This window comes from Melanostigma gelatinosum (genome assembly GCF_949748355.1).
Source record: "Melanostigma gelatinosum genome assembly, chromosome: 17".
Taxonomy (NCBI): Eukaryota; Metazoa; Chordata; class Actinopteri; order Perciformes; family Zoarcidae; genus Melanostigma; species Melanostigma gelatinosum.
Window position 1 is genome coordinate 13,893,447 of NC_136650.1, and position 16,698 is coordinate 13,910,144.

The 16,698-nt window shown below is 41.2% G+C and overlaps 1 protein-coding gene across 1 annotated transcript in view; it reads left to right on the top strand.

Annotated features, from left to right (window-relative positions):
• Window positions 1-16,698, top strand: part of gabbr2 (gamma-aminobutyric acid (GABA) B receptor, 2) — a gene marked incomplete at both ends in the record, with an annotated part of 138,986 nt that overhangs the window by 57,391 nt on the left and 64,897 nt on the right. Inside the window, one exon of the mRNA XM_079287663.1 lies at window positions 15,221-15,391. Coding sequence (XP_079143789.1) covers window positions 15,221-15,391 — 171 coding nt within the window. The remainder of the gene's footprint in view (window positions 1-15,220; window positions 15,392-16,698) is intronic.

Consider the following 16,698-nt stretch of genomic DNA (forward strand, 5'->3'; position numbering starts at 1 on the left):
TCGCAGTAACATTATACTCCATATTTATATGTGACAAGAAATGTATGCATTGTTTTTACACCAAAGTCCTCACTTTTTAAAATCAAGGAGGAGAAAAGACGAGCTGCAAATGTTGAGAAGAAAGGGAAAAAGGTGGTCGGAGTGCAGGCCAGCTGTAAAGATGATTCCCAAAGACTTGCCCAAAGTGGATTAGTTGAAATAGATGCCAATTTACAGTCTTACTTATCTGTGACTGCATTGATCCAGTTTGTTTGGAGAGAGATTGTGTGTCATACTGTAGGTAGGCAGACTGCTAGAGAGCAAGGCCCCGATAAAGACCAGTTACCTTTTTACAGAAAATGGGATATCCTACAATAAACTCCTAATATATTTGTTGTTGTAACGTCTAGACAAGGTAGAAAACAGGTGGTGTAGTGGAATTTAAGCGCTGTAGCATGACAGATGCATCATTTTGTTTGAAAGGAGGATATACGAATGTCATTTTTCAACAATGGTTGTTAGCTATAATCAACATATTTTAATTTATATTGTTCCAGAATTTGTTCAAATGAGCATCAAGTTTGACACACAGGATGGGGGGGGGGGGGACTGGACTCATCCATTTTTGAAGGGAAGCGGTAACTCGGGTTGAATCTTTAACCACTTATTATGGGGACTAGAAATGAAATTTGGAATAAATATTACATTTCACAATAAATAATAAAAGCTTTTATACAACTGCAATGGCAGGAGGGCTGGCTGTTGTGCTTCTGTTTGTGTGCACAAAGTGTGATTCCTTCCTTTCTCACCATTTCCATTGCACACATTTTTACCTCTCCTTATTTTATTTCACTACCTTCCAAGTGATGTAGCGCTACATGCTTAACGAGGAGAGGGCTATTGTGTTGGCCAAGAGTGGGGTAACTCGCCGCTTTGACTCAAAAAAGCACAAGAACTTAACTGTTCCCAATGCCAGTACATGTATGTGCAGGTAATGTGTAGGGCTGTGCAAAAAATATCAATATAGCTTACTATCACGATATTTTATCACATGATCCAGCCAAATTCACAACATGACGTTTCTTTTGCACTTTATTTCATATGATGTTTATGGCATCTTCATGTAAGTCAAGAGTGGTCAGTGACATGATAAGAAAAGAATACAGTAGGTATTTTATTTTTAAGCTGTGGCAAGTGCATTTTTAGTAAAAGAGTGTGTGGACACAATGACAATACAATATGCACTTTATTTTCAAATACATTTTTTGAGCAAGTGCATTTCAGTTCAGTGTGTTCTATGCTGAGTGACTATGTGCATTGCAAATACCTTTTGAAGTAGTTTTGATGCATGTCTGCTGAGTTATCAATATGTTTTGCAATATATAGTAATATGTATCGTATCGTGAGGTGCTTGCCAATACACAGCCCTAATAATGTGCATCCTTACTGTTAAAGCGAAGATGACCAGGCGGATATCCAGCAAACCCACGGTTGGGAAATGAGGACCGAGTGAAGAGCCACGTTTGATAATCCCATTATTTTCCCCTGTGGTATGTTCAACCGCAGTGTTTTTTTCTGACACTCATGTCCAACCTCACACGTTGTGCTGCTGATAGAAGTAAAGGCGGGATGTAAACAGATTAGAGAGCATGGTGAGTCTGTCTGGTGACAGATTGATTTTTAAAGAGGCTATTTTCACTAATAACAGAGACGCGAGTGTATCACCATGTATGTGTGAGTAATGTCGTGTGGATACATGCTTTTCACATATTTCAACACTGCGTCATTGCTGAGTCAGTAGGTGGTCACAAGAATCATTTTCAGATGTTAAAAATACTTTCTTTGTCTGTTGTCTCAAACACACTTTGTTTTTGTACTTCAAACACAACAGTAGTTATTATTCCATCACTTCTGGTGCCTTTTTCATATTCCCCCCTAAACTCTTTAAATCTCTAAAAAGAATTCCACAAATTTGTTTCTGTGAAACCAAGGTGTATTACCTGATTACAGCATATGGGCTGTGTTTGTGTAAATGAGTATATAGAGCATGTATGGAATGTGAAACATACTGTATCTGAAAGCAAGCACATTTCAATATGTGCCTTGTGTTCAACCAACACTCAACACAGGTATACGACTAATCGCTGCAAGTCTGTTGTCTAAAAAGTACTGTCATATCTCAGCACATCTCTCCGTGTTTTCTAAGTCATGCATAATGCATTCCTGCGGCACTGGCTGACTCCTCTCAGATCAAGATACCATTACTCAATATGAGGGAGGAAGTATGTTTGGTGTTTACGTGTTAAACGTCACATCACACGAGTGAAAAACTTAAACTTTTAAATCCATTCCCATATTGTTGAATGTTTAAATGTTCACTCCCACATATTATCATACATTTTTTACACATCCTGCTTTTATACAACAAAACAATTATTGGGTGTCCCATTTATTAACTTCATAGATTAATGCCAGTAAAGTTATAAATTTTGTGATGTAATACTTGACAGTGTTTTAATCGACTGTAGGATGGAGCGTCTACTAGTGTTTTACATTTATAACAGTGCAGAAAAAGGTACATAATTATAGCTATAGAGCTATAGAGCTATATAGCTATAGAGCTATATACCTGCTGACCACATTCATTTCCTGTATAATACTAGTACACTGATGAATGGTCATCCCAAGAACCTCACAAAAATAGAGCAAAGAGCAGTATGTGCCACTGAACATTTTTAACCCAGTCGGCAACTTGCCATCAGAGTTGATCCCAGCAGTTTTGGGTAACCCGAACACACCACTGTGTTAAGCACACCACTGGCTAAAAAGCCAAAATGTGTTGGAAAGCATTTTAAAGTCACTGTTGGTGTCAGTTTATCACAGTTGAATGGGAAATTGCTGTAAAAATACTTTCCCAACGATAACACAGTCACTCGTTACAGACATTGTTCCCAGGAAAGTGACTCAGTTTACCTGTTCATACGCACAGTTGGCCCTCCACTCTGCTCTACAGTAGTACAATTCAATAAAATGCCACCCATCATAACAACTGAGCGTTACTTTTGAATTGCTAAGAAACCTACAATGATGAACTATCTGCAGCTATAATCCCATGGAAATGATGCAAGGTGCTTGTCACAGGGAAACGCCGGTTTGTAAAAGCATGTTATGAGGCGCCTCCTCATCTCTTGACTGATATCCCGAGGCCATCTCTACCCTTGCTGAAAGTAGAGAAGAGATAGCCTGCAAATCAAATTAGCTGTCTAATGGAGAGCGATGAAGAGAGAAGGAAAGATGAGAGGAGGAGGGAGGAGAGGGCGGGAGCGATGATTCAGCAGGATTACTTTATTGTCTTTTTTTGTGAATGGAGGAAGAGAGAGAGGGAAAGTGGGCTTGGTGGTCTGACTAATATTGACTTCAGGGGAGCTTTTTCAAGGATGTATAACCAATTACAGTGACCCTCCTACCACAAGCTTCGTTTCAGACTTGGAACAGTCACTGGATCTCCAGCCATGCGGCAGTGCTGTCTAACCTCTGTAATGGAATCCTTTGCTTGATTGATCAAAAAAAAAGTGCTACTGACGCACACATACAGTACAAGCAGATATACAGCACACACACAGAGAGACACACATAGCAACACATCTTTGTGGTATGAATCCCTTAAATTCACTTAATTGAAACTGCAACAGTCAATATTTCAGTAAAACCGCGACAGGTCTTTGAGCATGCAGCCATAAATTAACAGACCCGGCCCTCGCCCATGTCCGCCTCCGTGCCAGTGTGGTCAAACAAAGCCCCCAAAAGTATTAATTATAGTAAAGAAGTAAATGAAAATCCACAAGAAAATGGAAAGTTGTGACAATGACAAACAAAAAATGATGCAGGGTTGATGGATTGGATTCAAAATATACACATTGGGACTTACAAACTTTGCAATGGCAACACTTTATCTGAATAACCTCAAGCAAACTTAGATTTATAACTTAGACAACATAAGGATGGAACATGTGATAGAAAGGCATCTCATTGTACGATATACCAGATATCACCTCTTTCTCTCATTCAAAGCATTTGGTTTTATTCTGCCGAGCTTTAACAGTTCATGAGCAATCGACATGCGTCCTTTCCTTTTCCCACCTCACATTTCTGTGCGTCGTTGTACTTTGCATGAAAACAAGATGCTGCCGTCCTTGGAGAGTGGTGGGGAATAAAAAGAAAGCGGATGTACAGGGGACCAACAATGAGAGAGAGGGCGACAACGTTGCTTATGAAACCATCTGGGTGTTCCCAGCTTCATCCTTCTGCTTAGGCACAGGGGCTGTGTTTTTCTCTTCTTCCTCTCTCTCTCTCTCTCTCTCTCTCTCTCCTACGCCGTGTCTGTTCTATGTACCCATGCTTTATTTATCGTTGCCTTCATTAACAATTTAATTGAAAAGCAAGGGGAAGAGTCACATCTGAATGTTATTAGACCAAATGGGACAGATACGGTCCCGTATGTATGAGCTATAAATGCTTTCTCCAGCAAATGGGAGAGAGAGAGAGAGAGAGAGAGATAACTAGATGTCTGCCAACTTAAAAGATAGTAATTTGCAAATGCTGGCTGTCTCCAGTGAAATGTTTGCCCACTCATAACATGAAACGCCTGTGTGTGGGCTTCCCCTGCACTGCCCATACATAAGCTATTATAGAATGAATATCATATTGCGCTGTTTATCGGAGGTTCTGTCAAATATCTTTCTGCTTTACTGAGCATCAGTAGACATGTGTGTTCCTCCTCAGGGGAATGATGGGCGACAGATTTTTTTCAGAAAGCAATTTGCTTGCAGCTTCTCCAATTGTATTCTCTCTGGCTAGAAGATGAAACATTGTGTTAAGACAGGGACATGCACGATGTGTTTGGACGTGAAAATGTGTGTGGTTGTGCGTATGTGCACACTTGCAATCTTTATATGTGAACCAGGAACAACCAGATGGAAATAATAGAGGTGAAAGAATACAAAAGATGAAAAATAGTAGAAGAAAATGGACATTTAGAGGCCAAACTATGTCATAATAAGGGACTTATTATATGTTCTTAGGAAGTAAAACATTAAGACAAGCATATGTAAAAATACAAAGTCTCTTGTTTCTCATAAATTCATACCACAGGTGTAAGTGGGCTGCCTATTTTATCCCAAATTCCCACATCATTTGACAATGAAACACTTAGCCCTTGGAAACCATCTTCCTCATTGGCAGAAAACAACAGCGGTGGTCAACTTGAATTCATGTCAGTAGAAATGGGTTCCAAAGGCAACTCATTTCACAGTGGAAAAAAAAAGGTCTAATCCAGGAACTGTGGCATTGTAATGATTTAGGGGTTGTAGGGAGGAACTTGTGTCCTGCATCCCAAGTGCTGAAATGGTAGGAATTCTGTTTGTTGGCAAGGCAAAGCAACTTCTTCAGTTGTTTCCTGGCAACTTCAGTGCGACGACAAGACTCCAGAAAGTCACTGTGCTTGGCCAAAGCATAGTCTGGCAAGTACCCATAACCCCACATAAAACCACATTGTATCATTCTACCCTTTGGTGTTGCACAGATTGAACAAATGAGATGTGACATTTTAATTAATGGGCTTAAACTAAGCTAAGCTAACAGGCTGCTGGCTCTAACTTCATAATGAGGCTACCATACACACTCAATCTTCTCATCCATCTCCCAGCAAGAAAGCTATGCATGTCACACATACAACGCAACCGGAATTAGACAAGATCAGGATGTGTTACACGATATATTATTACACTCTTCTCTTCATACCTGCTGGCTCTGTGGGGTTTGTCTTCTGTAACTGAACTACTGGTAGATCTATGGTCAGTATCTTCCTCTTGGTCCTGGGTTCCTCCATGCACGAATTTCAGCACCGACCCTGCATTCCTTTAGAAATACAAGCGAAATGAATTAGCTTATACATGCAGGGTTGAATATGTTTGAACTTCTGTAATTAACTGGGCGTAAAGAAAGATGGTTTAAAGGTTCAAAAACAAAGTCGAACAAATCTTGCCATAAATACATTCATCAAACATGTATATATGCTTAATATTATTCATTTTAATTTTACATTCATACAGGAAATGAAAACACAATTAACTTAACCAAGACCCTAAATTCCTTGATCTATATAAAACATAATCCATGATCGATCATTCAAAAAAGTAAACCTATATAAAATGTGTTATTAAAAGACAACATTTAACATTTCTTCTAAATACTGCTGCTATAAAAAAATCGGAGTAACGGAAACCAAATGTATACAATTGCAGTCAGCAACAACAGCACAGATAAAAGGCTCGAGCAGAGCAGAAGCTTTTCATTTGAAAGCCGATCAAAGCAGCACACTGAGCTACAAACAGTGAAAAAGGATGCAGATGGAATCCAGCTACATATGAAAGTTCAGTTTATTATACATCTGCATCAAATGACGTTATTCTACGACACCACATGGGATCGTTCATTGTATGCATATGTACACTTGGAGCCTTACGCACAGCGCGTGATGCGATGTGGTTTGATGGACATTTTAAACAGTAACAACACGAGCCCAAACACTGTCACCAGATTAAATGTGGACTAATTCTGATTGCCGCACAGAAATCAACCACTTCAAGACCACAGAGAAAGAAAAACCTATCGCTCAAAAGTCAAGTTATTCATTTAACTTCAGCAGACTCGTAGTGGGAAGCTGATCGTGAAAATAAGTTTTTAGGGCCTTTAAAACTGACCACAGCTGCAATTCCTTCAAGGTCTACAGGGGGGATTTAAAGCACAGAAGAGTTTGGCAAGAGTATCACTTTACTTCGAAATATGAGGACATCAATCTTTTTTGCAGTGTTTTCACTACAACCTGGCCAAGTAAGCAGAGAACAATACAAGCCCATGCAACGTTATCCCTTTCCTCCCCAAAGGAATCAGTGTATCTAGAGCGATGGATGGAGAGGAGGGGGAGGGAGGGAGGGAGGGAGGGGAGAAAAGAACAATAATAGTCTCTACAGTTCAGTATCTGCTCATTAATCATTCATAGGCAGCCAAGTGGTAGCAGCAGGGAGCACAGAGAGATTTCAGGTTACGGTATCAAATCTCAATTTATAAATAGAATAGTTATGGAGCTAGGCGGCAGAATAGCATCACTCATAGCCCCCCCCCCCCCCCCCCCCCCCCCCCCTCCCACCTCCCTCTGAGTATTCACTGATTTCTCTGTGTCGAAGGTTTGGCTAACATGCGGTGATACCATATGAGTAAGACCCAAAAAGTAGTCTTAAAAACTGGCAAATATATCCTTTTAAACGTGCCTGATCACGCTCACCCATGAACACGCTCTGGTAACGGACTTCTCAAGCTGTAGCACAAGTGGGCGTCACATCCTCTCCTCTCATTTCACAACCAATCCTGTCGATATCTGCCGCACACTCCAGCACTCCTGGATCGATAAGTAAATGCTGTCCCCGATCCTGTTCGTGATCGCGATCCATCTCCACTCATCTCTCATCTGCACCGCTCAAGGACAGCTTGTCTACATATGGTCAAATGAAGAACGACAGAGTCCTACAAGCCCGTCTCATGCGAGAAGGGATGAGAGGAGGAGGAGGAGGAGGGGGGGGGGTCCCATCTTCCCTGCTTCTCACTCCCAGAGAAAAGGTGACAAGTGACACCGTCTATTGATTAATGCTCCACTGAACGGCAACATCTAACATGCCTAGCACATGCTGTACGACAAATGAGTTATTTAGTAATGTAAGATCAGCTGGAGAGGGTTACTGCTTCCTGCACGCATGTTCATGTGTCTCTTTAGCGAACTTATTAGCCATAAAATCAGAGTTATATACATGCAGACACGTACTGTTGACATGAGACAGATCAAGCTCAGCTACAGATATTTCACAAGTTTGATTGTGTCAGCCAAGTCGAGCCCTGAGATCGGCCATGACCGTAGAATAGAGTCCACCAGCTTCCTCCACTATGCAGCCTGTGTCGGTGATGAAGCTTTAAGTGGTAAGCTTGAGGGAAGAGGCTAATGATCTTAATCTGAGCTCAAACTGCTTTACACTGATTTAACAAGTGAGATGAGCAACCATCAGCCTTTCAATGATTAACTAGAGCCTTGACCCGTTCGGCTTGAGCCTGATATTTTGCCTTTTTTATTATCAGAATGCTTAGTTGGTTTGATAGATGACTTTAGAAAAAAAAAGTATACATTTTTTGGGTGGTTTATTGTGTTTAAGATGACAGATTTGGGTAGAAATTCTCTCTCTTTTCTATCTCATAAGGCCTCACTTTTCATGTACAACTTGTTCTTCCGACGCCAACACTTGTCTACGGTGTGTGGACCAAACTGAACGAGGGTAACCATAGCAGAAGAGGCGTTGCGTGTGTGGGTTGGATGTCCGGGCATGGTTGATTGAAATACCTGCGGCGAGTAAATGAAAGCCTCTGCCTCGCACAGCAGCAATTCATCAGCAGTGCGTATATAATTGAATGCTCGTGCAGGGCAAACCAAACGTTGAACGCGACTCAGGAAAAGTGCAATGCTAGCCCAGCACCCGGTTTAGTACCAATGCGCAGTCAAGTTCCACAGGATGCAGGTGAAAGGATTTGGTTGTGCAAAAGATTTGCAATCGCACGACCAATCCTGAGATGAAAAGAAGATACCTAATTTGAATCACATTAGACCTGTCATCGGACCCTTCAAGCTCTTCCTCATATTATCTGTCCTGACATTTGTCCAGAATGCTGATTTGTACTTGACAATGTCCCCAGTCGAGTGAAGCTCATATCTGTAATATGAGGAAGGAAAGAGTCATAAAAGAGACTGGGGATGAAAACCAGGCCCAAACAATTGATCTGAGATAAGAGTGATGTGTGATGTGCTGGGGTGTTGTGCAAGGCCAACAACATCAACAGAACATCACTCAGTCTGTGTGTGGGTGCGTGTGTATGGCATTAGCTACAACGTGATTGACATGATTAAACAGAGGCCACAGCAGGCCATACGCTATTACAGAGGAGGCGACCGCCACATCACTCACCTGTCTCGATCATATAGGGATTCGTTTTTGTTTTAAACCCCAGGAGCAAGCATCAAATATTATTCATAACTGACAGCGGTATTCTTCACTGTGCACCTCGTATTTTACATTTGAATTATATATGTCTGACCTCATCAAAGGCTGAGGATGAAATGTCAAAGCAATGACATGTTAAATGTTGTTGAATGTTGTGAATCAGTACTCCTAGAACAATATTTCATTTAAATGATCATGCTTCTGTGTTTTATTCCTTCAGAAGAAGGCATGCCAACAATTGCTTTCAATAATAGGCTTCAAAAGGCCTCAATTAATATATTATCTGGATTCTTCTCATGTCTATGTATATATATATGTACTCATATCATCTGTTTATCAGCACCATATCAGTCAGCTTCCACTTCCCCCAGCGCCTGTGTGGACGCTCAGCACTAACAGTGCAACACATTTAGACACACAAAGTAAACGCACACACATGGATACTGTCTTATTTAAAATAGCGATTGAGTGTGTGTATGTCTAGGGTTTAACTGTCCAGTAAAAATACAGCCTATATGTTTTGGGGATGTTTAAATGTGGTGACAATTCATCATACTTCTTAATTAATACATATTCGATGGATTTATATTGTAAATTACCCGCGTATCGCCCCGTCTTAGTCTTTTTGCTTGGACATGAACTACATGCAAGTGACTGGGTCTGAATTAAAACCTGTGTGGACCTGATCTACATACTCGTACCAGAGTGACTGGTCACTCAAGCCCATATAGAAGGCAATGTGAAGGTAATGTCTGCATCTAACTGTGCATTGCATGGATCTGAAGCACTTTCTTTACTGTGTGCTATTAGTACATCTGATCCCTCTCAAAGTAGTCAGTCCATGTGGCAATACATCCTCTATCACGCTCACATCCCAGAGCTAAATTGCAGTGACCTCAAGCAGATTCTCTCCATTTAACCCCCAACTTAAAAATGTGAAGAGATGATATATGTGTGCATTGTTCTCTTATACTCTTGCGGCCCACGCACACCAGCTTCGCCATGCAGTACGAGATCAATAATCAGACGGCACACATAGCACTCGATGCCTCATAATTCCTATCTCCTCTTTCTTCTTTCCCTTGTTCATACTCCCCGTTTGTCTGTTTCACTCCCTCCATTGTCTCCCTGACTCCATGTCTCTTTCATCACCACTGGACCTCTCACTCAATTCCTCCACTTTCTACCTGCAATATTCATCTCTGTCTCCCTCCTCCATCCTGGTGCTAATGAGTTCTGGATGTGGTCGGTGTGGGGTCCACAGCTTCCCCCTTACTGACACCTCTCCAGCTGGGTGCTCCCACGGTGCACCAAATGCCTCTCTTGAATATTGAATAAACCCCAGGACCACCTCCGTGCTTCCTGATCAACAGCCCTGCTATTACCTGGCTATTACTCTGCAAGGGGTCTCGGGGCTCCGTCAGGATGGATGGGCTTTGGATCTGTTGTGTTGTTGGTGAAGGTAGAGCTATTGGCAGGGGTGGGTTGAGTGTTTGAAGTTGTTTGGTACTATACCTTGCAATTATGAAACCTTTCCTTTCAGTTTTAGAACTTGCTGAAGTTTCTTCAAAGCACCTCAAAAGTGTGTTATTCTGGGATGCATCCAGTCCAGATGGGACACTCGGGTAACTTGACTACCGGTGTGTAACATTCATTATGGCCTCAGATTTCGTTATTATCGTTATTGGCTTCATGGGAAATTCATCAAAACTGCTGGGTAATCAATAATGTTGCAAAACATGTCCATGTTCCAATTTATTCATCGAATCTGAGTATCGTATCCAGCGTGAGTGTTGCCTCCAGGCTTGTAACACCTTTGGTATAATAAACATGATAGGTAGGAGCAAAGCACTGTGAGTCAGCTGATATTTATACCCACCATTCATTTTTTCTATAGCCCCTCCACGATAGCCACTTCATTATTCAAAGGCCAACCACACAATTAGCAGCAGCAGATCCCATTGTGAAGCAGTCCCGCTAGGACCAATCAACGCTGTTAGATCCGTCAACGTGATGAGACACGCTCCTGCATCTTTCTTATTTCTCCCTCAAACTGCTTGTGCTAGAAAAGGTTGTCAGGCTTGTTGCCTTTCATTTTTGCACCATTGATCCAATCCCATGCCAAATCAGGCAGGTATATTGCAGGAGATATAAACGAAGAGACAGGTTGCATTGGATGTTGGTAATAGGGGCTTTAACAACTATGTCGAAGTCTTTGGGTGGAACTTTAATTTACAAAGCTCATTTCAACCACACCAGCTGCATGGCATCCACGGATGTCACAATGTTGGCTCCAGACTGAAGTAGCTCAGCATATTTTACATTTATGGTTCCCAGATGATGAAACCCGCTGTGACTTTTACGATCCCCTGATTTTTCCTTTAGCACCGCCTTGAGCTCGACACTTCTGTTTTGTGTGTAATGTCTCAACAAATATTGGATTGCTCGCCATCAAAGTTGGCTCCGGGTGAATTATGATCCCCTGACTATTTATGAACGGAGAGCTTCAGAGTCAGCTCGCTAGGCAGCAGTTGTGACAATTGCAAGTTCTAAAGCCCTACAAAGATCGGTGGACCTCAGAAGTTTAAAATACAATCCATTCACTCAGTTAACTGTTCTGATACACAAACCATACCCTGTGAATCAGCAGGGAACATCTCCCCTTGCTTCTCTGACTCTGTCTCTGTGTACCTGTTCTTTTCTATTCCTGCCCTTTTTCAACATAAAACTACTTTGATTGTGACTTGAAAAAGCCCAAACGGAGCGGCAGCAAAGCTTTTGTACTCACTTCAAATGGAATGTGATAAGCGACTGTGCGTACAGTCTGAATACATCACCACTGCTATGGTGTCAGAGAGTCACCTCAAGTCTTCACAAAAAAACGTCTTAGTGAGGCCAGACGCATTCTCAGTCGTTTCACCGAGAGCCTAAGTGACCTCGAGGTGCGATGAGAGGGAGGAGCTTCCCTAAACCCGTTGCCACAGTTTACAATTACTGCAGGCAAAGAAAGGCAGCTGTGGATTTTGTGTATCGGCAACATCTGTGGTTAGAGAGTCTGTGAATGGATCTGCCCTACCCTATGCGTGATCTGTGTGTATGTGCACACCTCTTGTGCAAATCTGCCACTGGTGTACAGTTCTCCACCAAAGACCATCCAATTTGGGCTGGCCCTCTTTTAAAACCCTCTTACATAAGCCGCTGCTCTGAGATGTGTGATATCATGGAAGTATTTTGGGCTTTTCCTTTGAAAAAGGCTGTACAGAGTTAGATAAAGACTGGCCTGTTCTTTTAATAAAACACTGGAGCTCCCTCTCATATTGTCTTAATACACGGTCCTCACACAATTGTGCCAAAGCTGACCTGTAGACTTTGGCTTTTTTGAGATGTCAGAGAAGAAAATCTTTCATTTGATTGTAGAAGACTTTAGCCCTTCTCATCAGCTGACCTGGATTCAGTGGACAAACAAGATACATCTTTGCCACTGTCCTAGATTTTTCTCTGACATCAAATAGATGGAGAGATTTGTCCAATGTCATGATTGAACTTTCATACTCTGATGATATTTTCTGCTTTCCATCGTCCATTTTGGTTCAAAGTGACCAATTTATTTCGAGTCAACGGTTAGTTTGATGTATAAAATACAATCTTAGTTCCTTATATTGCTTTTACTCACACATGTGATGGCCGAGCATTCAATGAACTGCATGACAGAGTTCTCCTGCAAGAGTAACGAAATAAAAAAATGGATTTTTTTCTCTGATTCTCCAAGTGGTCTCAAGTGTTAAATAATATGAATATTTAAGTCTAACATCCTGATTGAACAATGTTGGTTGAATTTAATCTAAGGAAATAATCATTCATTGCTGATTTTACATTTTTTAAAGCGTTATCACTGACATTTCTGTATTTGCATGTAACTCAAATCAACATGTATGTTATTTTCCCTAAAAGACAACGGATAACCAGAAGTGTAGGACCTGCAATCCTATGAAGTTTTATATTCAGCATGTGTTTTGTTGGTCGATATTTCATTCTGTTGTTTATCTGGGATTCAGTGTTGCATCAAATGAAACAAACAAAAACATCTCCTAACAGGCAGGCAAACCTAAAACATGGATGGATAAGGTTGTGGACTACAAAGTATCTTCCCATTGCAGTCCTGAGAAGACTGGTGCAATCAATTTGGGTTTAGAAGATCACGAGCTCTTTTTACAGAACTAGAAGCATCTCCCAGTGTGGGTGTAGCAAACAGCCACAGCTAAACGGAGATTGAGGCAACGCTGGAAAGACCCCTTGAAGCCCTCTCGGCTAGGTGATTTTGGATTTAGCAGTGGTAGCAAGATAAAGGCCTTTCTTCCTGCTTGATTGATGGCTGTAATCCATGTGTTGTTTTAAAAGCCTGTCTCGTTGATGTGTGAACACACACCCCTGTGGGTCTGTGCAGAAAGTGGTGATTTAGAGGGCCAAACTTAGGGTTTCCCACTGATTGGGTGAAGTCTTGTAGATTTGGGATCCTCTTAAATGGCTCAGCAGATGACAAAGATGTTGTTGAGGGTGTAAAAAAAAAGGCAGGCTTGCTATTTGTGTCCTTTTTCGGCTCCAATAGAAACAGCATCAGGACAACATTCTCAAATACAAACATTGATGCCCTTCATGCTGTTTCTTTGATAGTCTCGTGTCACTGTATTTCAGTTGCAAATAAATCATTTTTGATTTGCACAATTTCTGCCCAATACATTCAAGTCACATTAAACTGTGTTATCATAGCTGTCATGCTATCTTACACCATATAGTACATTTCTGTGACTCTCAGTCCTGCTTTCTACAAATGTTTGACTTTTGAATGCCCTCTGATAAGTTCATTCTTTGTCCCTTTTCGACCATGCACGGTGCATTTTCAGTGGCAATCAAGTTTTTCCATGAGCGTACAATTATACCAGCAGTACTGTGATTAATGTCTAGAGAGGGATCGAGGCTTAATGAGAAGATCACAGTCATCCCCAAAGTTAGGAGGTGCTTGAACTCCTCAAGGCTTTAGCACAAGTTAAGGAAATCTACTCGTGTACCTCTTGGTCTCAGTCAGAATTATAATATCCTTTGCGTTGATTGCTATCATGAATCACAAGTTCTGCTTAATCTCTACAAAGTATGTAATTAACCCTGCACCGATTCAAATCGCTCGTTATATTACCAAAGATAGGACGTTGAAAATCGAGCACGATGCCTTATTTTATCAGGTCTATACCTTTTTCTGACGTGCCTTTAAAAAAATACATCATGAAAAATTATTGTTTCTATGTTGTTTTTATGCACACATGTTGGTTACAGTTCTACAAATATAATACTGTGATGCTGCCAGTAACGGTTATTTGTGAAGCAATTTAAACAGAATATGGTGTAAATCAAGCATTAAGTGGCAGATCTTTGCCTATTCTGCCGTGTGCAGGTTGTTACATTCATTTGAAAATTCTAATCTTAATGCAAAAAATGAATTACAGCTATTTTTGCCTCTTGAGAAAATGAATGACCTATTGTTGAAAATGTGCTACAAAGTGGAGGAGAGAGAGAGAGAGAGAGCAAAACTTGATTAGCATGGACTTGAGAAATGAAAAGTGGGATGGATGGAAACGAGGACGATTGTGACTGTGGGTGGTGATGGTGTCTGTGTGTATCTGTGAAACCGAAAAACACAGATGAGAACGATACATTTTGGATGAATGTAGTAAACACCAGTTGAAGACTTTCTCATCATGTTTCATGAGCATGTTTGCACTACTTTAATTGCTCGATACATCTTGACCAGTATCAGCTTTAGTTTCACTCTTCAACTTTTCCAACTATATTGCCTTCAGTGAGGGTTTATGCTTGCCGCATCATATTTAGTTCATTAGTGTGTTAATGTTCTGGAAAAATACTTTCACACACTTAGACCATGAATGAGTGTGTGTTTATCACGGCCGCCCTGACATGACAGAGGCCACTGCCCAAAGCCAGGGCACATCTGAAATCTGCCACCCGGTACTCAGCAACACAGTACTTATAAGTGCTACTGTACCAACAGTTCAAGCGGCGTCAGCCTGATTACGTATGTTACTTAAACAGACTCAAAGCTCACTGAATATTTCTCTCTTTTGTCATTTCAGCTGTCCTTCGCAGCAACAACCCCAGTTCTGGCAGACAAGAAAAAGTACCCCAACTTCTTCCGCACCGTCCCATCAGACAACGCCGTGAACCCAGCGGTGGTGAAGTTTCTCAACTTCTACAACTGGAGCCGTGTGGGAACCCTCACACAGGATGTGCAGAGGTTCTCAGAGGTCAGTGTTCCTTGTTCATTCTTTCAAGAGACTACATTTTGATGTGTGAACTGTTGCATGCGTGAGCTGTTACAGAGAGCATGCACAGCTAATGAGAGACACTTTTGATGTATTCTGAAGTACAGCTAGTATTTAGATTTCTCTCCATCAAAAGGCACTGCAACCTCAGTTTTCTCTACATGAATAAACCATTGGTGCTTGTTGTGGCGTGTGCTGGGCGGTGATTAGTTCAATCATTGCATTTTGAGGTTTTAAGTCATTGTGGATGTTGTTTTTTTCAAATGAGTAACATAAATACAACAATTCAGTATTATTGAAATACTATATTGCTCAATAATTTGTCCTCAGACCAAAATGCAGTATTTGCATGCATTCAATCAATATTAAAACTAGAGTTGGTAATCTAGAGAAACTAGCAAGAGAAAGCAAGATTTGAAAAAAATACTCAACCGGAAAACCGAGCCAACTGTTGCCAACTCTTCCCTGATGAATGTAGCTAACAGCACTGACAGCCCGTTTGTGGTTAAACAGTAGTGAAACATAGACATGTGTCATAACTTTACCGAGCATTTGATCACATCAGCGACACAGGAACATTCAGTTGATGAAAGCCATGTCAGAGGTATTGAAAGCAGGAATTTGAGAAACACATTGTGAGCTTTTGCCTCGAGGACCTGGTTGAAAACAATCTGCTCAGCAGGAGGGGGGCGTGTATAAGAAGTCTCACTGCAAATCTCATAGAGCCCAAATCCCTTTATCTCTCCCCTCCTGAAAGCACCAAGGGGCTTAGGACGGGAGGGAGATGGGCGGCCCGATTCAATCAACCTGCCACGAGATTGGCCTCTAATCCTGATTTACAAATATGCACGCATCGCTTCCGCACTTTGATTTGTGCAATCCTCTGTCAAGTTCACAGCACGTCGGTTTTTGGTTCATCTGGAGATCATGGTGGCATGTAGAAAGACAAATGGCTGTTGCAAAATGCAAAATGTTGTTTGGATACTGCCAAAGAAAACAAAATAACAATACAATGCATGATGAGTTTATTTGGTAACCTTCCTATACTGATTGCATTGTTCCATTTAAGAATAGTTCTGGTTTATTTCAATCTGGCGTATTCTCCTTAAATGTGGCTGCTGTGAGTCTATGGGTTGGGCTACGTTTGCATCTCCATCTCCACCTCCGTAGAGATTTAGGAAATGACAGCCAAACAATGTGTATTTGGGGGCAAGCTGTGATAGCCTCTTATAGCTTTCCAAATAATTGTTTTTTTACATTTATCATCTCAAACTTGTCTCTGATTCGGA